General features: G+C 41.7%; 2 protein-coding genes across 6 annotated transcripts in view; both read right to left on the reverse strand.

The window, feature by feature from the left end:
* Positions 1-18642, reverse strand: part of CHPT1 (choline phosphotransferase 1) — a 22023-nt gene extending 3381 nt beyond the window's left edge. Inside the window, exons 1-8 of one of the 3 annotated variants that reach the window (XR_004357189.1) lie at positions 18326-18642; positions 10212-10359; positions 9110-9251; positions 5605-5689; positions 3894-4025; positions 3347-3505; positions 1436-1561; positions 563-949 (exon numbers count right to left, since the gene is read on the reverse strand). Coding sequence is in view for 2 of the 3 variants with exons in the window: in XM_032688503.1 (XP_032544394.1) it covers positions 839-949; positions 1436-1561; positions 3347-3505; positions 3894-4025; positions 5605-5689; positions 9110-9251; positions 10212-10359; positions 18326-18568 (1146 nt within the window). In the remaining variant the exon portion in view is untranslated. The remainder of the gene's footprint in view (positions 1-562; positions 950-1435; positions 1562-3346; positions 3506-3893; positions 4026-5604; positions 5690-9109; positions 9252-10211; positions 10360-18325) is intronic. The other 2 variants (XM_032688503.1, XM_032688505.1) reach the window with 2 other exon arrangements.
* Positions 7031-24661, reverse strand: part of MYBPC1 (myosin binding protein C1) — a 90791-nt gene continuing 73160 nt past the window's right edge. For 2 of the 3 annotated variants that reach the window (XM_032688501.1, XM_032688502.1), the window contains one exon: positions 23219-23970. Coding sequence is in view for 1 of the 3 variants with exons in the window: in XM_032688502.1 (XP_032544393.1) it covers positions 23870-23970 (101 nt within the window). In the remaining 2 variants the exon portion in view is untranslated. Of the gene's footprint in view, positions 7043-23218; positions 23971-24661 lie in introns of those variants that run through there. The other variant, XR_004357188.1, reaches the window with a different exon arrangement.

Raw genomic sequence — 24661 nt, forward strand, 5'->3', positions numbered from 1 at the left:
GTCAATGACCTTTGTCATTTGCTTGCACAGTTTCACAGATACACATTAGGGTAGCTAAAGTCAGTATCCTTGAATTATCTAGTCCAGATAACGATGAAGTGTAATGAGACAAACCTTGTTATGACTACGAGACTGGCCTTGAAAGAAAGTACAAGCTACAGTTTTATGTAGTAGCAGTAATTTATGTGCTTGGATACTAGAGAATGCATGAATCCTAAAGGCACTCGTAACAGTACTCTGAAGCAGAATAAAATTTTCCTGAACTCTACCTCCTTCATCTACTGATCCAACAGTAGATTGGATCCTTAGAAATACCAGAAGAGAGACTGAGTGGTTTTACCTCATGGCTGCCTCATTTTACCAGTCTTAATACTGCAGTACTGTATTTAATTGGTACATCTGACTACCACTTCAGAGCACTTCCAAGAAAACTTTAGAAACTAATGCTACAACATTAGTCACTTGGTCTAGGGAAATGTGAAATTCCTCTTTAAATTCTGGTTGGTAGCACCTTGGTTTGCAGCCTACATTCACCAAAAGAGAAGTACAAAATTGAAGTTACCTAACAGGAAAGGGCAACATTTTCAAATGTGGTATTGATGGTCTGAAATACATCCTGGTTCAAAAGTATTGATCACAATAGCATCTGCAGAACTTTGTTATCTACTAATTCTAATATCTGGTAATGTCTGGGATACGGTGAACTTTCTCATAAAACTGTTTTCTTCAAAAGCTTAATCTGTCTTCCCAAAAACAGAGGGGCTGCTTCATTCAACATTCCCCTAAATGCTTCTTCTCTTGTCCTTGACCTATTTAATCAGTCATTATGGTTTTGAACCTGTTCAGGAGCTTGATGAGATGAAATTCTGAAGACATGTATATGAAGATGAGCAGCAATCTGTAGGCACACACCAGTGGCATATCTCAGCATATCAAACAAGGATATGAACTTCAAAAAAGCAAAACAGAACAGGTTAAAACAAAGTCCAACCTTTTTTTCAATTTTCCCTACTATAAATATGTTATACTTTAACCAGGATCTATCCATGTGACAAGTGTAACAATCATTTTAACATATGGCTACACAGTGGTCTAGTTTAGAAAAAACCAAAACCACCCCAAAACCCCAACACCCAAACAGCACTAAACACTTAGAAAGTCTGATAAACAAAGGTTAGTCTACAGTTCACAGAACAATTTAAACCCGCATGGGCTAAAGCATAATTACAGGAGAGATTTGTAACACAATTTACTTTCACATCTCTCTTCCAAGGAAAGAAAGCCAGTCAGCTCCCAAAATACATGGTACCCTGGCACTCCCTCCACAGCAACAGCTGAAATGGGAGCAGGTCAGAAATGGCAGAGCAAAATTACAGGGATAATTCTCAATCCATTCCTTTAACTATGGTCCAAATTAAAAGTATAAAACACTTACCAATGCTATCCATAGAACAATATATTCATCAATGAAACTGTTGAAGTACTGGTCCAGAAACAGAAGTCCTGGCCCAATAAACGCAGAGTCCTGAAGAGAGATTTCACTTTTTGTCATGTGAGCCACCTATGTCAAAAACAAAAGCAAACGGGTATGACCTCCTTGCACAGCCGTGTTCTCTCGTAAGTTACACCTGTACCAGCGCAGGGGTTTCCCCACTCTTTAATTTCTCAGTGTTGTATTCAAAGGGGTAAGACTGTGCAATTGTATTACTGAAAACAAATCCTATCCACTTGAAATGTTGTTTTCAAGTTTAACTTGAAAATATTGGCTTTTCCTAGCCAAAAGCTAACTAAGAAGCAGGCTTTTGCTTAGGTAACAAGACTTGTTCTCACTGTTTAGTAAAGTATGCTCAGAGACACTTTACAGACTGACCACGAGAACATTACTGAGGGCAAAGGGAAGAAATCTGTTCTCCCCATATTTAGCACTCTTAGAGACAACTTGAGCTCACCTTTAACTAAGAGTTCTTTGTAGAAACTTGGTGACCTAATAAAAGAGATATGAAGAGTTCGTACTAGGAAGCTTAAAAATGGCAAAAGGAAAGGAGTTTAAGTGCCAAGTCTGCCATAAGAAATCATCCTGTCATTCCTTAGTTCCTTCCTTGTGGATACTCGGCAAGTATGAATAAAGTATCGAGAAGCTCTACTGAACAAAGTGGTTTCTTAGCATAAGAATATATCATGTTCAACTCCATGCTGAACAGCAAAATTCACAGAAAAGCCTGTGAGTGTTCCAGTCTAAGGACAAACCAAAAACACAACCAGGGCAGAAGCTGACAAAGGCTTCCACACTAAGGCAGGCAAGGATGCATCTGTCCTGCTAGCGGGATCTGCTGAAGGGAGCAATTCCTGGCTGACATCTGGAGTGGTGTGCAAGAGCAGCCCTGCAGGGTTAGCACCCATATTGTAGCTCTGGCACATCCACAGAAACTGCACTGATCTCAGCTGGGCCTCCCACCAGGTGACACCTTCAGTTTTTACTGCAGTTTGCTCACTCCAGAAAAACCCACAAAATCCTCTCCCCACTACTGTTACAGATTTGTTCCTGGAGCAGATTGTCCTTAAAGCTACACATAAGGCATCCAGGGAAATATGGTTTGCTCAGCAGTGCCCATGAATGAGGGCACATACACACAGGGGTGACTGCTGGTTACAAGGACCCAGGGCTCCTCCGAATGAGCAAGGAACAAACAAGGCAGTTCATCTGCTTGACAGAACTGCCTCAAGTTCAGTCTTAAGGCTCAGTATTCCTATCAGCATTCTCTCTCTTGAAGAGGTGATAGCTCACTAGGTGAACACCTGTTTAGCAAAAAAGTCTGTCAAATACCTGTTTTCTAGTGCTGGAAAAATGTGATGCTGGGAGAAAAAAATGAGCTGGCTGCATTACTGTTATTAGCAAATATGTAGTAAGGCAGATTTTTTTTAAATTTTTTTTTAATCCATGATGAGATTTTTATGTATAAAAAAGAAAAAGACAGGAAAGTTTCTCTCACAATTTTAATGGTTAAAGTAAATTAAGTAAATTCCTCTTTTAGATAACTAAATCAGAAGTCACAGCACTGTTAGTAAGGTTTGAGGGACCAGAGTTAGGATGTTAAAGATAGACAGTATATTTCTAGGAGTAAATTAAACAAAACTGAAAGTTCTAATCAGTACATTCAACAGGAAGTATGCAGCAGTATCATATAGAATCTGTCTGTAGGACCCTGAGTATAGTTCAGTGTCTTGGTCATAATGAAACTGGCAGAGCAGAATGGGAAAATTTGCATGAAGCCTTCTGATCTAACAAGTGTTAAGCCGAGAACTAATTTAGTTTTAGGAGGTTAAGGACTGAAAGAAAAATTCTTACCACTAACTTCTGTGAGATTTTGGCATTCACAAACCCAAATGTTAAGACATACAGGCAAGCATGCTTTTCAAACAGCTGAGTTGTAGACTTTTTATAAATCATAATGGCCAGTGTGATAAGTAGTCCAATGTGCAGGCCTGGCGAAAGAACACTTGTTCCCTGAAATGTAAATGGACAGAAAATTTGTCTTAGACTTCAGTCACACAGTAAGGTCCAGATTTTACACATATTGCAAATCCCATTAAACAAAACCAGAGTTGCCAAAACTCGCAAAAGTCCATTAGCATTAGGCCACTGCTGTTGGTATCCTTTGCAGTGACCACTAATCAATTTTGTAAGAAAACTCATTGCTGGCTCCCACAACAGAAGAAATCTAGTAACAGGCTGAGAGAAGTTAGATAATACAGTCTTTACTTTAGCCATTCAACACTCATGTGCCTGTCTGCTTAAATGCTTAAACAAATAAAACCCTTATGATCATCATGAAATGCAATAAATTACGGGCATAAATTATTCAAACCTCATTCAGATTTTTAGAGCAACTTACTGCTATTGTGGATCCATTCTTTCCAACCCCTCCACCAAAGATGACACGGAAGTAATTGAAAAAAGAAAGTGCTGTTCCACACAGGATGCCAATAACTGCAAAGAACTTCAGTTCTAAGCCCACCAAAGGGACCTTAGCAGAACACAAAAAAACAAAAACAAAAAAACCACAACAAGACCAGAGAAAGATATCAGAGGTTAAGCACAACACCTTTTTTAAAAAGGGATTATAGAATCCACTCACACCTACTAAACAAACACATTATTTCAACTCTCACTTTCCCGGGAAAAAGCTCAGGACAACGGTGTTTGGAATTTGTCTCCTTACTAAGGAAACAAGAAATATCTTTTGTAATGTTTAAACTCAACTTTTGAGTACTTAAGTTCTGTTCTTGAGATTCAGCTAGATCTTACTCTGTTCCTCCTTACTATGTTCTTCAAACACTTTTACTACATAAGCAAAAACTTGACACAGAGTACTGCATCACCATGGTATGGGAGGGGAGAGGAGGGGAGTTCCTTCTATTTCACTGGATAACACAACACTGAACCACAGGAAACACAAACACCATCTGCCTGCTGTGTGTTTTGGTAGGTTATTTGTATGCTGTATCTTTGCATATCATGAGACTATGCTGAATAGTCTCCAGATACAAATTTTAATTAAACAGTTACCTTTTGGAATCAATTGCAGTTTCAAGGAACCTTCCAAAGGCAGCAGAGGATTAAAAAAAAAGTAGTAATAAATTGAAACCATTGACTATATTTTTGAATATAGAGTGTTTTGAGATACAGCATAACTACAACAGATTTTAATAGTGAAGGAAAAAGAAATTAATCATAATTAAAGTCTAATGCACCTACTTTATTTTCCAACATTAAAATAAGCTTTTTGAAAACAAACAAAAAATATCTTGCAGTATGGGGAAAGGAAAAACTTTAGCTAAGCATTTCTTAATTGCTGAGTAAAGTTATGAATTTATTCTAATTTCTTGGTGGTTTATATTTAGGTTAATTTGTATTGGTTATCAATAGTATGGAATGGTTTCAGCTCTTCCTTGTGCTACAGCCAAGCAGAACTATAAATTTCTGAGTAAAGACCCTAAAAAGGATGAAGATCTTAAGTTTCATATACTTCTGATACTGTCCACTAAAGTGCATCTCTAAAGATCAGAATAAAAGTCAGAGACAGAAAGCAATTCTATAAATAGAGATATTACATTTATGTGGCTGGGACGTAACTGTTACAAGTCAGTGTATCTGCATCAACACAAATATGGACTAACTAAAATCCCCCTGACTTCATCCCATGGTTTCATTAGATTAAAACATTTCCTCCTTAAATTTTAAAGTAGATCATTTAACTGAAAAGAAATGTATGTGTTACAATATCCAAAATATATCAAACCAGAACAAAACCTATTTGCTGAAGTGTAGAGTATTATTTCCAGATCAGAAGTTCATATAAATGGCAGATGGGGTCTTTTTTCCTCTGTGTGGCTCTAAATTGTGCATAGGGAGTCACACCATTATATCTAAGGTAACTACAACATCAAAACAACCTGCATTTATACAATAAGCTAAAACAGAACATTAGACAACTGGTCGGTGTCAATGGTACTTGCATAGGACAGCTTCAAATACCACAGGAACTGTGAGCACTTACAGGAGCTGAATGCTCAACAGGAACTCTGAACACTTAACACACTTACCTTATAGTCCCATATTGCTGTTCCTGCATATGCAGATATCAAGAGCAGCATTGTTATGGCTATCTGAACTTCAGTTACATCAATTCTGTGAAGCAAAAGAAGAGATTTGGTTAAAGAAAAGGACTTTTTGCTGTGTGTAAAGTGTATGCGTGTGGGGGGGAGGAGAATAAAACCCCAGTAACTATGCTTCAAATTATATCAATGTACATAAATTACTTTCCTTGATTGAGAAAAGTACTCTATATGTAGGCACACATCTCTGGCTAAGATGTAAAATTAAAGCTATACTCCTTATCTGGAGCAAGCTGCATATCATTTTAACGGAGGAAAATCTTCAATGAATACATTGTTAACTATTTGAGAATTGTGTACAAATTTACAGACTTGTTGGTAGGTAAGTGTCAAATCAAAGTTTAAGGGAAGCTTACAGGTAAATGCAATCAACCATTTCCAATAGAAGCAGAGCACATAAAAGCAGAGACTGTAAAGAGCAGGCTGGGACAGAAGGGATTTCTTTAAGCCAGCATATCATAAACATCTGACAGATACAGCCTGCAGGACATAAGGGAGGACTGAGTCAAAGGATAGCTAAGCATCTGTCCCATTTCTGAGGACATGTAATTGCTATCTTGCTTTTTCTTCATAAAAGCTGTTTTAAAAAAGGTGGCCTTGTATGCCCTATCAAGTCTAGACTTCCAACTTTTTTGTTCTCAGACAACTCTTTAGTACTGCCTTAAACTGATGAAATGTTATGAGAAGAACTCATATATAAAAAAAGTTAAGCAGAGAGGCTCAAGACAAAAAAAACCCTAAAAACTTCCAATAAAGCTTTAAAATAAATAATAATAAAAAAAAAAGTTGTGCACATCAAAGGTGCCTTTTAAGGTACCAAAGGTTTTGAGACAGGTACCTGATCTTCATACTGAAGCTACCAGCAGTGACAATAAATGTTCAAAATACAAAATATCTTTCAGCAGTTAGAATAAATTTGCTGTTTTAAGATATGACCAAAGTCAGTGTGTATTGTTACTTACTTAGCATGTGAACTGTTTGCACAGGAAACAGTGTATTTTTAAAGGGAGAGAGCAATCAACTCTTGGTGAACAGAATATTCACCTGAACTTGATAATCGTGTTAACATTAAACTCTCTTCTTTCATCAGAAAGATGGTGATAAAATATGCTAGGTTTAAACTGCAGCTAGGTAATAAGCTGAGGTGCTTGTCACTACTTAAAGCTGTTAGAATGGGGAGTCCTTGTCTTCCTACACCATTGCATTCCTCCAACTTTACCAGCTGTAGTGCTCATCAGACTCCAAGGTGAGCCAGTTCAGTTTGCCAGTCTAGTGTAGGCTTTTCATCTTCTGCCCATTTCATGAAATGGCTCGAAGTCAAATGACAGTCTGTTATGGGACAGTGGTGCTGGGAGTGGGCTCTTCCCTCTCTGCCAGGGATGAAGTGTTACATCTACCCAGTCATTGCTGAACTTGTTGGTTACATCATTCAAAAGTGTCCATGTGCAAGTGCAAGTGTTCACAGGTTGCACTCTGCACTGTTAACACTTATTTCTAATCTGTATTGGCTTTGTTGCTGCTGGTGGTGGGAGGAAGCTTGAAGCTGAATCATTATATGTGCCAAAGTTTAATACTCAGTTTTACAGAGGCTCAGACTGTTGGTTGCAACAGAGCCCAAATCAGAGTCCAAAGACTTTAATCAGACACTGTGCAGTATTCCACATAACCTGACAGTGTTACATTGTTCAGCTCTCTGATCCTTCCTGGCCATCAGCAGTAGGAATCTGTGATTCGATTTCTAAAATCAAGTGCTGCTAATTTGGGAACAGCATCAGTGAAAGCTTCCATCCATGTTATTATGTATTACCATGTTTAGAACACTATACTAATGCCTTCTTCATTTAGACTCACACCTCTGTTCTTAAGAGAAACAAAACTGCAAGCCTTGAAAAAACCTGTGACCTGTTTTCACTGAACAGAAATGAGTTATCTTGGAGAAAAGTTTTGTCTGTTTAACTTCAAACAGTAAGCATGGAACACCAGGCCATTCTGAACTGTATGTACTATGCACTATCACTGTGCTTAAGCAGAAGTAACTGAGTTTTTAATGATGTAATTTTTATGTGGTATAGGAGTCTCAGTGCCTTCCTGAGGTGAGGAAATCATTCTCACACTTTATGCAAGAACAAAAGTCACAGAAAAGCAATCATGTCTGCAAAATGCCAGGGCTCATGGCACAGTCCATCTCCCTTCAGTCACGCACAGAAACGATCCTATTTCAGCCATCACTCTAAAGCACCTATTTTTGTTTACAGCACAAGATGTCCTTTAAAAATTCAGGATGTGCAGGCAGGCAGAAGAATTATAGTTTGCGTGGTAAAATGCATTATCAGCAAACTAAAAAGAGCCCTTAGCAATATCCCAGGGACAGCCTGCATTCGACGCAGACATCGAACAGTATGCGAGGACAGCTGGTCACCAGCCTGTGTGCCCAGGGATGCTCAGATTTGCTTCTCACAGGTCAAAGCTAAGGAGGACTATGAACAGGTGACTTGGAAAGTGACTGGGATTAGCAGAAGGACAGCCTTCACCTATCAGTTATTTCCCATTTTGCTGCCATGGAAGTCTCTGATCTTTTCCTCACTGAAGTGCAGCTCATTGCTTAAAAACAGCAAAAGGCCATGGCCAGGCACCACCACAGCTACAGGAGGGTGCAGCAATCCCCACACTATTAGCAGTTAAATTGAAATCATATCTTCTACATGAAGAAGATATGACTTCTTCATGACTTTTCCTCCTATGCTGCAGCGAAACAGATGAAACTTCTATCAGGTCATCACAGCAATCTCCAGAACTGTGACCTAAAACAAAACCTAAAAGACATCAAAACCAGCATGAGCCAGATTAAAAGCAAGGCCCCCACATAAACGTAGGGTAATTTTCAAGCACCGCCATAGCTCTGTGGAGCTCCTTGCTGAAGGATGCAATGGATGCACAAAGTTTGTTCCAAGGAAGACTGAAGATGTCTATGAAAGGGAAACCCATTAGCAGGGGAATATATCTAAAAATGTATGTGGTTCAGAGTTCCCTGGGGCTGAAACTGTTCTGTGGCTGGGAGATTACAAAGGTAGGTACTGCACATGCTTGGTCTGTCCCTACTCCTACACAGAGCACTTGTCTGCAATGTAAACAAGACGTCTCTGGCCTGAGCCTGCACCCTGCACGGTGCTTTTATGGGTTCTGAGAACAAATCTGCAGACAGAAGAGCCAAATGCATGCAAACAAAGTGTATACAGCTAAAAATCAGCTGCTAAAAGAACAAGTCCTCAGTATTATGCAGAGTTTAAACTTCTTGCCAGGTAAAACACAGGAGTAGAAGGTAGATGAGAAAGAACGTGAGAGAAAGAGAAAGCAGGGAGTAAACCAAGAAGAAACTGAAAGCAGCTAGCAGCCTAGACATAAGCCACATGTGCTTCTAAAGATACCTACTTACTTTCCAAACCTTAGTATGCCTGATACATATGTCTGCCAGTGAGCAGAATAGAACATGAACAGTCCCACAAAACAACAGAAAAACAACCAGTCAGGATTTGTTCCTAGTCGGATTGCTATGCAGGATCCAAGGACAACAAAAACTGAAAAGCAGAAATGAACATGTTAGTTATATAACCTCTTTGCTTGAAATAGAGAGAAATTACAAAAAATAAAATAAAAATCACAGGGCATTTTACAATCACTCTAACAAAGTAATGCTATGACTGATACTTTACTGAGTAGCTAAGCTGCTAACCTCAGGGAGAGTCCTGGCAGGAGAGGCCAAAACACAGCACTTCTTTTCTGCCAAGTGAGGGCCCTGCCTTCTGGGGTTCTCCCTTCTCCTAGCCTTGTCATCACCGTGTTCCCTGCAACACCGGCAACTGAAGGGCTCAGCTCAGAGACTGGCAGCTGCACTCCTCTGGGAAATGAGGCATAAAGAACCTACTAACTCCCAGAGCAACTGGTTTCAGCCAGTAAGCTTTATAGAAGGCATTGGCACCAACAGCCACTAAGTTTTGGAAAGTGAAACTGAGCAAGGCTTACTTCTTAAGGACTCACAACTTCTTTAAAACTCATTCTTCTATGGAATTATCCTTCTTCCAAGTGCCAGGCTGGATGTCCTATTACCAAACTGATATTTTGGCACCTCACTCCTAAAGTTGAATCTTTAGTTTCACATGCCAGCATCAGTCTTTTATATCCTTCAAATACTTTATTTTGCATCACCTGTACCCTATGGAAAACACAGGCTACGCAAAGGAAAGAATTTGTAGGCATGCTCTTATGGAGTTCTTTGTTCACCATCTAGCTCATTCAAAGAACATTGTATGTGAAGGTGCACAGTAAATAAGACCAGAATGCATCTTACCCAACACCTGCCAAAGGAAGTTCTGAAATATCCCCCCTGATACTGGACAAGGGTGCAAAGGTCAGAGGCAGACTTGGCTGCATGGGCCAGGAGATGGAGAAGTTATACTAAAAGATGGGAATATGCTGACCCTGCTCTGAGCAGGGGTAACTTCTATAAACTAGGATGGGTAACAGTAGGTGAAGGCTACCTGTGGAAATAGAGTCGCAACCATGATCAAAGAGTTCTCCTAGAGGAGAACTAGTGTTTGTTCTTCTGGCTTGCTTCCCATCAATGGCATCCAGAGACTGGTAGATAAAAAGTCCTAATGCACCCAGGATGTATGCCCAAGAAGGTGCCTGAAAGAGATTCACATAAAAGGTCACTAGGTAGTTCCCAATTTCTTAGCTGATAATCTGTTTCATTAAAGGCAAAATGATATTATATTGTGCTATTTGTTACTTAATTAACAGGCAAACCAAACACCTTGCACTAATTTCTATGTGAATTGTAGTAACTACTGTAATGAACTACTTCAGATACACCAGTGGAACACAGGTCCTTCTATTTACTTTTAAAAAACCCAAAACTTTATGTTCTCTTCTGCATCAACTGGTTTCTTTTTCTACCTTAAAACCACCATATTTCTGTAATTATTTGCATTCTTTGTGCTGAAAAATGTTATAAAAGTAAGATTAATCTTTAAGAAAGAAAGCAGTGGCAAAGCCCTTACTAAAGCTCTCAGCGTTTTATGTGATAGACACTTAGATGATTTGCTCAGATTTACAACATATACATATAAAAACCTGTTACGTTTTTTACTAAATAAAGACTTCAGCCTCTAGGGAAAGGTATTTTTTCCAACATAGAAAAATTGACTACATAAGCACTTTGGACGGGGTTTAGAGAAATTAAGTAATTCACTAGACATGCAGGAGCAACTATCTACTTAATCTACACTATCAGAGTTTCAAAATGAGCTGTGAATTAGTTACATTAACACCAGTCTTAGGTTCAAAGGAACTGTTCTGCAGTCATTCCTTTCAAAAGAATTATTTTCATATGCACAGTCAGTATGACTTTGTCTAGGAATATGACTTTGTCTAGGAATTAAGTTTTGCTAAAAATTATTTAAAATATCTATTGAACAAAGCACAGGTAACATTTTTGCCTCAAGTAGTGTCAAGTGGTATCCTTAGCATTTAGAAGCACTGTTCATGAAAAGTCAGGTATAAATGCTGGAAATGCAACTTGCAGGTTGAATAAGTGAACACCCACAGGGCTGGATCCTTTCTGACTCCCAGGTAAGGGACAGCTGCTGTGGCACTCCACCTCTGCAATTCCTCTCCTGCAGCACACATTGACCAACACGATTTCATGTATTCCCTAAGTCCAGTAAAGGCTATTAAGCAGATTTAGACAGATCAGATCTCGCCAATATTACCGTGAAGTGCCACAAAGATAACCTGCAGTGTTTCACGAGGCGTCCCTGCTGCGACACACTTCTACCGGTTATGAAACGACTGAGATCTATCAAAACTTGTCATCCTAATCCCTGGATTTTAGCAAGTAAACAAGGTCACGCTTGGCAATTCTGCACAGGACAACACTGGCTTTTTGGTTGCATTAGGCTCCCCTCCTTTTGCAACCATACACCTCTAACTGAAATAGATTTTAGCTTGCTTTAGTTATCAGGTTCTCCACAGCACAGACGAAAGCAGACTGTATCCAGTGCTAAATATGCCAGCCAAATTCCTTAGCCACTCGGCATTCACCCCAGCGTGAGGCACATCACCAATGAAGTCAAATGCCAAAGCATGGGCACTTTCTTACTTAACTTGATCATTTCCATCACTGAAACACCACTAAGGAAGAGAAACGTGTTATGACACGTTATCATTAGCTGTAGTGCTGTATGCTGCATGCACAGCATCAGCACAGTCTTTTTAAATGAGAAATACAGCCTCAATTCTAACCAAACCAGAAGGCCTGCATGTTGGTCACTGTAGTCAGTTTATGAAAGTTTCCACAACCCACAGAACATGATGCAAGAATTTCTGTCCAAAGTAACACTGTCTACATTTATCTTGCTGCAAAACAAATGTAATACATTAAATGTAAAAATAAACAAATAAATCAGCTTTAACTCAAACTTCTCTTATTAGATCTTTTTGACAAAGAAATGGCTTTTGTCTAGTTGCAAGCTATAATACAGGTATAATCATTCAGACTGCTGATCCAAATCTGTTTGCATTAGCTTCTACTGGGACAAATCAAAGCAACAGTCCTCCTAGACTCCAAAAGTAAAGCACTCTTGATCTGGAAAGGCAGGGAGAGAGTGTTCACCTTCTTCCCAAGGATCATCTGTATCCATTAGCACCTGTAGCAGGTGTATCAGTATTCCCACAGGTGAGGAGAAGGGAAAAAAATCCTGGTTAAGAACAGGGGAACAGGTGTCAGAGAGCTTAGAAACACCATCTGGAGCATTTCATCCCCTAGCTGTCAGTTCAAATTTAACCCAAAGTGGTAATAACCAAAATTCATTTGTGATCAACTGTCATTTCGCATATTAAATGAATGCTCTAATGTTTTAATCAGTAAAAAACAGTTTTCCAAATCACCAATGGTAAACTGAGGTTTCCAAAGTTCCTAATAACGACGGATTTTCTCTGCTATTCACCCTCTCAATACAACTACAGCTGCTGTCTCCTCCGCCTTCTCACATGCCTGGCTCTCCATCCAGGGATGTCCCCTGACAGCTTCCCACGCTGGACCCAAGTAGTTCACAAATTAGACAAGTGGGAACATTTGAGAATGCTGACATGGCTGACAGACTGAGCAGAAAGGTCAGGAGGCTCCCAATAATTATCAGCTTTTCACTGATGAGGTGTTTATTATCTCTGCCCGAAGTGATATCCTGCCCAAGCAAATGTATTATTTGGCCAGAGCCAGATGCTATTCTCACAGAACTAGAAGAGAACACAAACCTGGGTGAAGGAGGCCAGCAGTGGAGGAGATGCTTCTCTACTTCAATTCAAAAGGATGTCCGAAAGACCATACGGCCCCAGAATCTTGTCACACACAGATTTGATACAGCAGGTTCGGTCATCTACTGAACCAGAGGGTGCCAAAACAATAAGCCATGTGCATGTTGTGTTTGACAGGTATGTGTGACATGCCTCTCCTTCAGAAACAATGGAGGTAGAACAGCAACCATTCTCCTGCGATTCCACCTCACAAAAGTGCACACAAAGCTGCAGAAGACTATATGTGTCAGGGAGATCCCTTACGACTTGTTTCAAGCAAAGTCCAAGTCCAGAGGGTTCAACAAGCCAAGCTCTTGCAATATTCAGAGATTCAGTTCCCCTTAACTATTCATCACATTTAGCCATAATCTCACTTCCTCAATCCACAGCTAATAGTTTTGCCCCAGTTTACATGGCCCCTCTTTGGAACAAATCCAGAACAGAGAAGGACATTTTGACTGGACTCCCTCCCTCTTCCTCCCCAACATGGATCATTTCCCTCCCTTCACTGTGTGCAACTGTACTAACAGCAGGAGAAGGGAGGGGGCTGTTCAAACCTGAACTACAGCAGGGGAAGAGGGCAGGGTTGAAAAAAATAAAAAAATCATAAAAATAATAATAAAAAAATCATACTGCAGTCCAAGTACATGCACACCAAGGACTCCCTGCATTCCTGTAGCATCCTCCTCTCTCCAACAAGCTCTCTGAAAGAGCTCATTTCCTTCAAGTGTCAGGATTCCTGGACCTTCACTGTCTTATTTCATGCCAAATAACCTCCTCCTCCCATTCTCAACTGATTGCTCTGTTCCTCACTGATTGGTATTGGATGAATTTCTCACTCCACTCAGTGCTTCACACTTCTCTACACAGTCAGGGGATTCGTCCTTTATACTCTCCCCCACTGACACACACATCCAGTTCATAGCAGCTTCTCCAGTTTGACCTCTTTTACTTCTCTATTCTCTCTCCCAAAAAGCTCAGTTGTGCCCTTGCTGTTTACATAATATCATGCCTGTGAATATCTTCCCCTCGTTTTTCCCTCTGGCAGGAAAAACTTCAAGATAATCCCTCTTTCAGTTTTAAAGGTGGTTTGTTTGTTTGGAGAAGTTTGTTGGGTTTTTTTTAAGAAAGGTTTTTAAAAAGAGAGAGAGAGAAGCAGAGACAGCACCTCACCAATGTTCCTCTCCCTCCAAGCAGTTAATCGTAGAGATAGCTGGAGTCACCTAGACCCTCCACTGCTTTTCGGTCTCCCTAGGTGTGTGGCTTTCTAAACAGCATGTTTCAGCAAGATATGACATCCTTTTATAAATTCACTACACTATTTCTTAAACAATTCTGTGGAGATAGCTATCACAAGCCTCCCTTCCTTCCCTCTGCATGAGAACCCTTGAGCCCCTGCCCCCTTTTGCTATAATTGCCTGAACTGCATATCCATAATCCATGCTTTTCTCTTCCTGTGTTCGCTCTGTTCCAAGTTGTTTGCTTACATCCTGCTGTAATTGCTACGAGATTTTTTTAATAGACATATATTCAATACAAAGTAATAATTACAGTTAGTGTGCATGTCTGTCCTAAAATTCCAGCTTCCCAAACCATTCCAAGATTCTATGACTCTATAAAAGAGGGTAGATCTAGACTAGACATAAGGATGATTTTTTTTTTTTATGATGAGGGCTGTAAAACACTGGCACAAGTTGCATAGAGAGGTTGTGGATGCCCCATTCCTGGAAATACTTACAGTGAAGCTGGATGGGGCTCTAAGCAACCCAATCTAGTTGAAGATGTCCCTGCTCATGGCAGGGGGGTTGGACAGAATGGCCTTTAAAGGTCTCTGCCACTCAACTGTTGTATGCTTTTAGAGAGACCTGTGGCTGAGCTTGAAGGATTACCAAAGTTAGGCCCCTCCATGAGCAACCATGACAGTAGAGGATCAAAGTTACCTTTCTCCCTTTTAGAAATACCGAGAATTATCTCTAGTCAGTTCTCTTTTCAGTTTTACCCAGAATGGGGAGGAGTACATGAGATTCATCTGCAAAACCTAATGAACTGACTGCAGCTACTTCAGAGAAGTCTGCTGGCAGTGGAGCAAAACAATTCACTGGCAAATGGTGAGGATAAAATGGAAATCCTCACCTACAAAGCGCTCCTCCTTGCACTCTAACACAGCAAACACACGTTGCTCATAGTTAACATCAGCAAAACTCTTCATTCCTAATATTTTATAATTAGTGTCAAAAACCCCCAAACAACCTCAAAACAAAATATAACCCAGGTTGCAGTCACAGTGAACCAGATATTTCAGCCCTCCACAGAAAATGAAATGTGCAAGTGACCTCCTCACCACCACACCTGTATATTATTTTTATAGATTACTCTCCTAAGTTACAGAGGGTAGGAAACGGGACACACTCAACAAAACCACACACACATGGATTTTGGTTACAACAGTGCTTGAAGGGTGCTAATGGCTTAGCTGCAAATAAGAAGGCTTATGTTGAAACGTGCATTTACAGGAGGCAGTGAAACAACCCATGTTCCTGCTAGACAAGAAGACATTCCTGAAGCAGACAATATTTTATAAATCCAAAACATACTGTGTTGGTCAGTAACAAACTGGCTTTTAGTGGCTACTGATGCCGATGAAGACAAAAAGAACAGTGTATAGGGAAATAATGTCTCTACATTAAGAGACCAAGGGAGCATTGTATGGTTTGAGAGATTAATTGCATTGGGGTTGGGGGTAAGCAGTACAAAATTGTGGAAATCACTGCAACATGACATAATGGAAGCTGAAAGAACAAACAGGTTCAAAACAACTAATTCAAAGGGCAAAATCATGAGGTGGAAAGTGTCCATGGGGAAACAGATCCATCAGCTGCTGTTCTAGCAAGTAACCCAAGCAGAATCCCCTGCGAAGAAACTGCTAAACCACAGTCTTGGCAGCTGGAAGGGTGTATTGGAGAAATATGTCTTTTCCAAGCATCCGTCAGCAGCTACTCTCTGAGGGATTTCAGCTACCAGTCTTACTTGTTTTGGACAGTTTGTACAAACATCAAGACTTCTGTGTTTTTAATAAAGGCCTAACAAAATGGCTCACTTAAAACTGGTTAGGGAATAAAAAACAACCACACAAACCAACTCAGAACCACCCCCTCCCCCCCAAAAAAACAAACTCAAACTGCTTGTTATTTTATCCAAGTCTTCTATCCAGTGCACCCACTCTTCCATCAAGAGAATAGAACAAGTTCTTGTTTGTCCATCAGGTAATCAAGACTTGTTCATGAATGGAAGAGTTGCCTAGGCCATATGGAGAAGTGGTGTTGAAGTTCACTATGATATGAGTTCAGTCTGTGATTTCAATCATCTTTAACATCATCTTCAGTTCCACCTACCCCCTCCAGCCTACACCTCCCAGCCAAAACTACAAAGTAGATATTACAAAAGCACGAGCACCTATTAGTGTTGCAACAGTTTTAGCTTTTTCAAAAAGCCATCCAGAAACATGACCTCACCTTAGGTGGAAGACAAGCTGAGTCATTAAACAAGCAAAGGAGAATGATGCTTCTAAAGTGATGCAGCAAGAGAAAATCAGGGCTACTCTCAGCAGTGCAGAGGCAAGAAACAAAACAACAGGATGAGTCTGGCTTCACAGTACATATTTATAAAGGATATACTGACATCTGAACAAAAAAGTGTAGTCCAAACTGTAGGTTCTTATAAAATTCAGCTTCCACAATAAAAAAAACACCCCAACACCTCAAAACCCACAAAACCAGTAAAGTTCCTGAAACCTAACCTAAGCTTTCTTGGAAGGAATAATTCCCTGGATGTCTGCAACACAACTTTTTTCTTTTGGTACAAGAGTCTTCAAGAGAAAATAACTTAAAATTTACTTTCTGCTTTTATATTTGAATAGCAAAGAGAAAAAGTTAAAATGAACATCCAGACACATAGCTGGCACTCAACTGATATTTTCATCACAAAGCTAAGCTAAAGGTAGCAGTTCCACAAATATTTTAATTCCAAAAGTGCCAGTAGAAGACAATACGTGGTTTCCAACCATTTGGTATCACCTCTGTTCTCCCTTCTCCTACTACCGAACGCCAGAGTGCCTGGTGATGTATATCAAGGCAGTGATTTGGGCAAGATCAAAGCAAAATAAATTTTGATCTGCATCAGATTCCTGATATGTCTGTCACAAACACCTCTGCTAGCACAAAGGGCAAAGCAACTAGAGAAAAAAGAAATGTTTTTCTAGCACGAACGCTCACCAAAGTAAACCTGTGTAATTAAAAAAATGAAAAAAACCAACAGTCAACCTCTGCTGTTAGGATTTAAGCCCACCAGAATACAAGGAAAACTGCCACCTTTCAAGGTATTTTACCCACATAAAACAACTTTCCCCTGATAATTGCTACCCTAACTACCATAAAGAGACTGCAACGGGAAACTTCTAACAGGCTGTGAAGCTGACAGAGCTCCTTAAATTGTCAGAAGAACTGCAGGCAACGCAGTTCAAGTGACAGCAGCCCCACGCTAACAAGCCTGTTTTCCCTCCAGAAGTTAAAGCGATTAAATATTTCCCACACGAGGACAGGAAACATTTAAGCTACTATCAGCTAACACACCTGCGACATCACCGAGCCGCAGCTGTGAACCAAGCGATGCTGAAGGGGCAGGAGCCATATCCCAGGGCCAGCTCCAGCCAGCCCTGCCCCGTTCCTGGGCACATCCCGCACTCTCTCTCTCCTGACCAGCAGCTGGTTCTGCCTCCATGGCCCCTGTGTTACAGCGTTCCCCCGAGCCCCTAGGGTTACCTTTCCTACCCAGCAAGCTGAGGCACACACGGGATATGATGGTCGGTGGAGGAGTCAGGGGTCCCACGCACCAGTGCGAACCACACCGTGCAGTGCAGGACGGTGCCCACCGAAGGCCCGGCCCCGCGGGGCCCTCTGCTCAGCGAAGGGCCGGGCAGGAGAGCGGAGCCCACTGAACCTCACAGCATTTTGGCATTCAAACCTTAACATCCATCTCCAGCTTGACCCCTGCTGCCCCGAAGTGTGAGCCTCGCACCGCCGCTCCCCTGATTTCTCAGGACAAACCCGCAGCGCTGCCTCAGCCCCCGTTCCCACGGGACGCCCGGTGCAGCCGCCAGTGACGGGGCACCGCACCCCGCGGGGCACGGCCCGGGGCCTCCGTGGGCGGCCACGACGCACCAGCGGGCACCGGGACGCGTGGGGCGGTCGGCGGGGAAGGGGTCGGGCTGTGCCGGAGAGGCGGCGGCCGCGGCTGGCGGTACCTGCTCGGCGGCGCTGGGGCAGCAGGCGATGAGCGGCAGCGCCGTCAGGCAATTCAGCAGGAGGCCGCCCATGGTGATGGCGTTGGGCGCCAGCCCCAGCGGGACCTGCTCCACCAGCCAGCCCCAGTACGGCTGCAGCCACGGCTCCAGCAGCGAGCGCCCGGCCGCGCTGTAGCGGTGCTGCTCCAGGCGCTTCAGCTGCGCCGGGCTGAGGGGCGCGGGCAGAGCCCAGGGCACGGCCATGCCGGCACCGCCGCACCGGACGGCACCGGGGTCACGGAGCCGCCGCCGCTCGGGGCGGGGCCGGGCCGGGGGCAGCGGCGGAAGAGGCCGACGCCCAGCAGCGGCCTGGCCGGAGGGCAGCGGCCGCCCCCGCCCCTGCCAGCGGAGGGCAAGCGCCCTCACCCCCGGCGCGTCTCAGGCTCCGTCGTCCCGAGGGCGCCGCGTTCTTCCACCACCGCAGCGGGCACGGCCCCGCCTCGCCGTGCTGGGATGGGGATCCCCCGGCGGCGGGGGAAGTCTTCGGTCGTGGCGGGGGTGCGCCCCGGCAGGGCCCATCCATCCCCCGGGCCGTGGGCAGTCACGGGCCGTGCTGGTCCCCGGGCTGATGCGCCCACCTGGATGCGGGCAGCGTGGGTAGAATCCCCCTTTCCCCTGTGATCTTCCTCATTCAACTTATTTTATTTTCACGCGTTTCATCGTGCAGATGGTGGCCACAGTGGGGGCACGTAGAAGGTGGCCGGCAAGGATTTTTACTGGAGTAAAGTATAAGGGCAGGAGGTGACCTCCCTGCAGCAGCAGGACAGGGCCTGCAGGGAGGTGACCCCACTGTCAGCCAAGGGTCCTTCCACCACCCAGAGGAGACTGGAGCGTGGTTTGCCTGGGGAGTTCTGGTCTTAACATGTTGTGGGACACCCAGACACGGTGTTAGCACAGGACTTAATTTACCTCCTCGGCCTGCATAGAGAAAGCGCTTCAAAACAAATACACTTTTTCAGTAGTGGCACATCAAATTATTTGAATTGGTCATGTGAAGAATTTTAGATGTATCCCTGAATCTCTAGAAGGGTGTGTGGTTTCTGAGGGAGGCTGAGGAAAGGTGAGCCCTGTGTAGCTGTGTGAGAGATGAAGTAGCAAGTGTAAAATGCATCCTGCAATGAGTATTATAAACCCAAATGGCATCTTAGTTTGGAATTCTTTTTTAAGTTACTCCATTATGAGCCAGAAGGTGCAGCTTTCTGGCCAGACAAAGCCACTTCCTGTTATTCAAAGGGAGCTGATTCACTTCAACTGATAAAGTTAATATGTTTTTGAGTAGGTTTCTTTACTGCAAGAGTCAGGCTAAAGGGTGGTTTCAAAATCCCATGAGGCAGTATGCACGTTCCAAGTGCTATGTCATTCATCAGCTGATTTAATTTACAGATCACTAAAAAACAGTATGGTACAGTATGGTACAGCAATTGTCATTAGAGGCCAAAACGTAGAAGAGAGGAACTGCTAGCAAAAGAAGAGGTAACAGCCAGCTAGAGAATGGCTAAAGGGAAATGCAACAAATTCACAACCAGACAGATCCCCAGTCCACTGGGATCACTGGGAATAATGTAAAACTGTCTTTCTTTTAGTACCCTTTGCTTTACTGTTGCCAGTGAACATAATGGTACTGGTATTTATGGAGAGGTTGCTCAAGCTCTTTGTGATACCAAGAGTTAAAGAAGAGAAACTAGGGAAAAAAGTGGAGGGGAAAGTAAGTGGCATAAAAAGCCACATGAGTAGAGGAAGAAACAGATTCCCTACTGAATTAGTCACTGGGCTTGGAGAAGGGTTTGTTTTAATTTAAAAAATATTCAGGAACTAACTATAGAACAAGAGCACATAGATTTAAAGTCCAATGTGTTTAGACTTCCACTACTTCCTCAGTATTCAGGACACATTTTACTTCCAAATGCTCTCTGCTTCAGCAAAGCAACAGCTTCACTTGTCAGTCAGGAAAGCAGGACATGAAAATCAAGTGACAGTAAGTACTCTGTGCTTAAAATAGAATGCCTTTTGCTCCAGAATCTCAAAATGCAACAAAAGATTTTCATAAAGTAAGAGTCCCTTCACAATGCTCTGTAAAAGGTAGCAATATTATACTTTTCTTTTTCCCATTATAAAGAAGTTCAGGAAGCTTGAAACATTTTTTTATAAGAGGAATATTTTTAAAAATTTCTGACTCTCCATAAAGACCTCCTTATAAACGGCATATCCCAGTTTAAATAAGCTTTACAAGTTTACATGTGTTTTTTTACTCCTTCCCTTCCTGTATTTCTGAGATTGTTTTTGGTGAGGGAAAAGTGTGCTGACAGTGGCTACAATCTTGCATTGCAATGGGTAACTACAGTGCCTGTATCAAGCTCCCCATACAGCAATTCAAGAATGGATCTGTGTTTATACAACTATAACATTTATATGCCAAATGCCCTTCCATGGGCAAGGAGAGCAAGTTAAAGGAAGACAAAATATTTTCCTCTGACTTCCTTAAAAATGACCCCCTTTTTTTAAAATTAACTTTGATTCATCTTTGTGTGTGTGTGTATCTATGTGTGTTTACATGTTTGGGTCTGCCTTCTTAGTCCAAGGATTGATGTTCCTCGGCTTATGTACACTAAGGCAGAGCTTTCAAAAATACTGAACTCCTACTAGGTACAGGAAAGTGTGCAGAAAAGAAAAATCTGATTAAAGATTCTACTGAACTATAACCTCAGCACCTACTAGTTGATGGAGACTGTACATAGCAAACAGGTAATATGAATAATGCATCTAGCTGAAGACTTAAACTGGTTTCACATATTCTGAGGCATCAGGGAACACAACATGCTGCACAAAACTACTGCTAGTTTCACTGCTTCCTTAGCTTTTGCGTTTTGTTACTTTATCTCATATGACCAGGTTTTATTTGCTGTCCTCTGTTACTCCTGTGTCTCTTTCAGGTTCACTAATTACCTGAAAATTCCATGTGACTTTGGAGAAATTTATTCTTCAGAGCATTGTGCCGCATCTTTTACAGCATGATATTCTGCTGCTTCTATTTCACCATAAGTTATTTTGTCTGTACTTGTTGTTTTTGGCACATCTTCATTCTCCTAAACTGGTATTAGCTGCAGATTTCATTAGCATTTTCTGAACTCTGTGGGTTTGGTCACTATTTCATCTATCAAACATCATCCCTGGAGAATCCCATTAAACAAATCTTCATAAATCAAAAGTTTACCTTTTCTTATTCTCTCTGTATAAGGCTCTGCAGCCTGTTTTAGATCGACTGGAAGTCCCTTTCCTGTCCCACCCCATTCAATCATTCCTGTCAAAGTCAATTAATCTTTAATCCAGAACCTTGGCTGCTCAGCGTAGTTGGTGAGACCATGAATTTATAGCACACTAATGCCCACTCATCTCAATTCCACCCACAGCTCGATACCCAGCACTTCCTGCTGCCGTGCTGCATCTCCAGCCCGAGGGATGGCCAATGGCAAATGCTGGGAAACGCAACTGGGGAGGAACTGAGGGCATCTGAGTGTAATGCTTACGTTCACATGGGGAAAAGTAGCTTAGTTCAGCTTGTTGTTTAACACTGCTGGCATCTGGTAGAAATTAGAGCAGTTAATTCCATCATCAGTGGGCCTACAGGAGCTGAGGTTTATGCTGGCTTCCACTTTATTATGTGTGTGTTTAGGAGGCAGATAGACACAAACTCGGAGCTGTAAACATCGTTGTGTACAAAGCGGAGATGGTTGTGTGCATCGTTTTTGGTGTACTGACAAGCACGAACTCACAATAACTGTAGCTTTTTGGGCTGACTATAACAGGCTGGTACTACCTTAAATGAGGGCCATGTGCTTAAATGCTTAAACCTCCATGGCATTTATTCAAACTGACCCGCTCCCGCAGCCTTCTGTGCTTCAAAATAGATGGAGTCCCAATTCACTGGTGATATACAGAATAAACAGAAATTATTAATCCTTTATTTATATCTTGTCTTACTAGATGTGTTGCTTTCTTTCATGTGTAGGCGTGAATGAATGTGTAGGAGGGTATTGATTTTGGCAGGAGCAGGGTGAAATGCAGGTTGTGTGTGGGAGGGGGTTGTCCAGGATCGCTGGAAATGCAGAATGCTTCCCTGTACAGATAGCACTACTGAAGGAGTCACAAAGATAGAAAGGACGGAGAGAAGTGAGTAAGTAAAATTCACAGAACAACATGAGAAAATCCAGATCCCCAGAGTGAAAGAAGAGCTAATTAAACTGCAAAACCACCAGTTCAGCCGTGGCGGTTCGTAGTAACACATTCTTTATTATTGCATAATTACTGACTGCTGAATGGTTGAAAATGCACTAACATCAAACAAACGTCTTGTAAGGTACTACTGGTCTAAGTAGAACTTTATCTTTCTAAACTGTAATTGGAGATCAATCATTAGCCAGTAAGCACATAACCTGCCCTGTCTGCATAGCCGGAGTGAGAACTGGTAAATAAATGACAGGGCAATAGGGGATTGACAACCCGGCCAAAATATGTGTGACCTTGTGTCTCATGTGCTTCAGAGTTTGCTGGAGACTTGGGGACAATCACCCCCACTCCTAAAATATTTGGAAGTTAATGATGCCAGAGTTGGAGAAGTAATGCAGCTGTTTTACCCTGTCTCAGGCACTTTTGCCTTGCACAGTGAACTCACTAGGGCTCTGGTCTGAGTCCCTTTTCAGATATGATACCTAAAAAGCTCCACGAATTGCTGAGGAAAGGGAGTGAATTCACAATGATGAAAGGCATTGTGATTGGTATTTATAACATTTAAAATATTGAAATATGTATATGTAAGAGGAGACCGGAAGAAAACCCATAAAAATGGTAAACAAGAACTTAGTAGATCTTGAACACTTCATATTTATTGTACATTAAATAAAACAATTTCAGTTAAGTTGAGAGACTGATGGGTTGGATTTAGGAAATCAAAACTTCTATAGGAAGATATGTTCAGCTTAAATGATCATTAAGTACATACGTATTAGTTACATTATAGTAAAACCATATTGTGTTAAACAATTCTCAGGTGAATCAGATACATTATCAAAGAGGTATGTATTCCAAGGGTCTTATTGCACAGCTACTGGCTAATCCATTTACTTCCAGTCTGAGAAAGATATTCTTTGTGCCAGCGAGTACAGGCTCCGACTGCCTCCTCATGTTTATTACACAGTTTCTCCTCTTTCCTCATTAAAAAACAGAACACAATATCAAACAGAAAATAAAGCTGAACATTGCAAAATGTGTGTTGTCTTCGGTTCATTTCATTTCAACCCCAAAGCAATCCATGCGTATTCTTTCTTTTCAGTAAGAGCAGATAGGGAAAACAAAAGAACAATTAAGGAAAACAAAAAAAAAAAAAAAAGGGGGGGCAAAAAAATAATAAAATCTCCAACCGCACTTTTTTTCTGTCATTGCAAGAACTCAAATGCTGTTACTCTGCTACCAACTTCCAGTGCAGTGGGAGAAAACACTGTGAACGGACTCTCACTTGGCTTCAGTTTTGTCTGCCTGTACTTCGCGCATATACGAATCAATGATATGCGGAGGCACTCCATCCATCAATAGTCTGAAGAATGAAAGCCCACCTACAAACAAGAAAAAAAGATAATCTTCAGGTTGAAGGTCCCTGGAGCAACTGCTTTAGTACCTTTATTTTCTGGCATAAGTGATAAGTTTTAGTCAGTCCATATTGCATACTTTGAGATGTGGTAAAATTCAACCCTGTTCAAAAGTCCAGCATAAGACTTAACCATTATTTAGTGGGTGCTATACAGGCATTTCCTGTCCTCTTGCACAGGGTGAATTTCACTTCTAGGATATCATATATTCAGTCATTTATCTCATCCCATGCAATAGTCCATGATGAGCTTCACTTCAAATGACTCTCCTGGCTTTCCATCGGGCTGAGTGGAGTAGGATCAGAGATGGAAGTCAGTGCAGGGGGAACAATATAGAAAACACCTGACTGTGGTGAGTTGTGGAAAACATGCAGAGATACTCAACTTATTCTAGTTTTGGGTCTTACAATGGTTTATATGTACTTAGCAAAATATTTACCATGCTGCTTGAAAATAACAATTGGAATGATGTATGTGAAAGAATTGTATGGGAAAAAGCCAGGATTTTAGATATAGGTGCCTTTAGCCTCCAGGGAGAGATGATGAAAGTTGAAACTTTTATCTGCTGGGAAAGTCTGAAGAATCATTTTGGGTTTGCTTTTAAATTCACCTTTGAATTTCGCTTTTTGTTGGGGTTGTTCAGCCTGGAAAAGATAAG

This window comes from Chiroxiphia lanceolata, chromosome 5, assembly GCF_009829145.1.
Source record: "Chiroxiphia lanceolata isolate bChiLan1 chromosome 5, bChiLan1.pri, whole genome shotgun sequence".
NCBI lineage: Eukaryota > Metazoa > Chordata > Aves > Passeriformes > Pipridae > Chiroxiphia > Chiroxiphia lanceolata.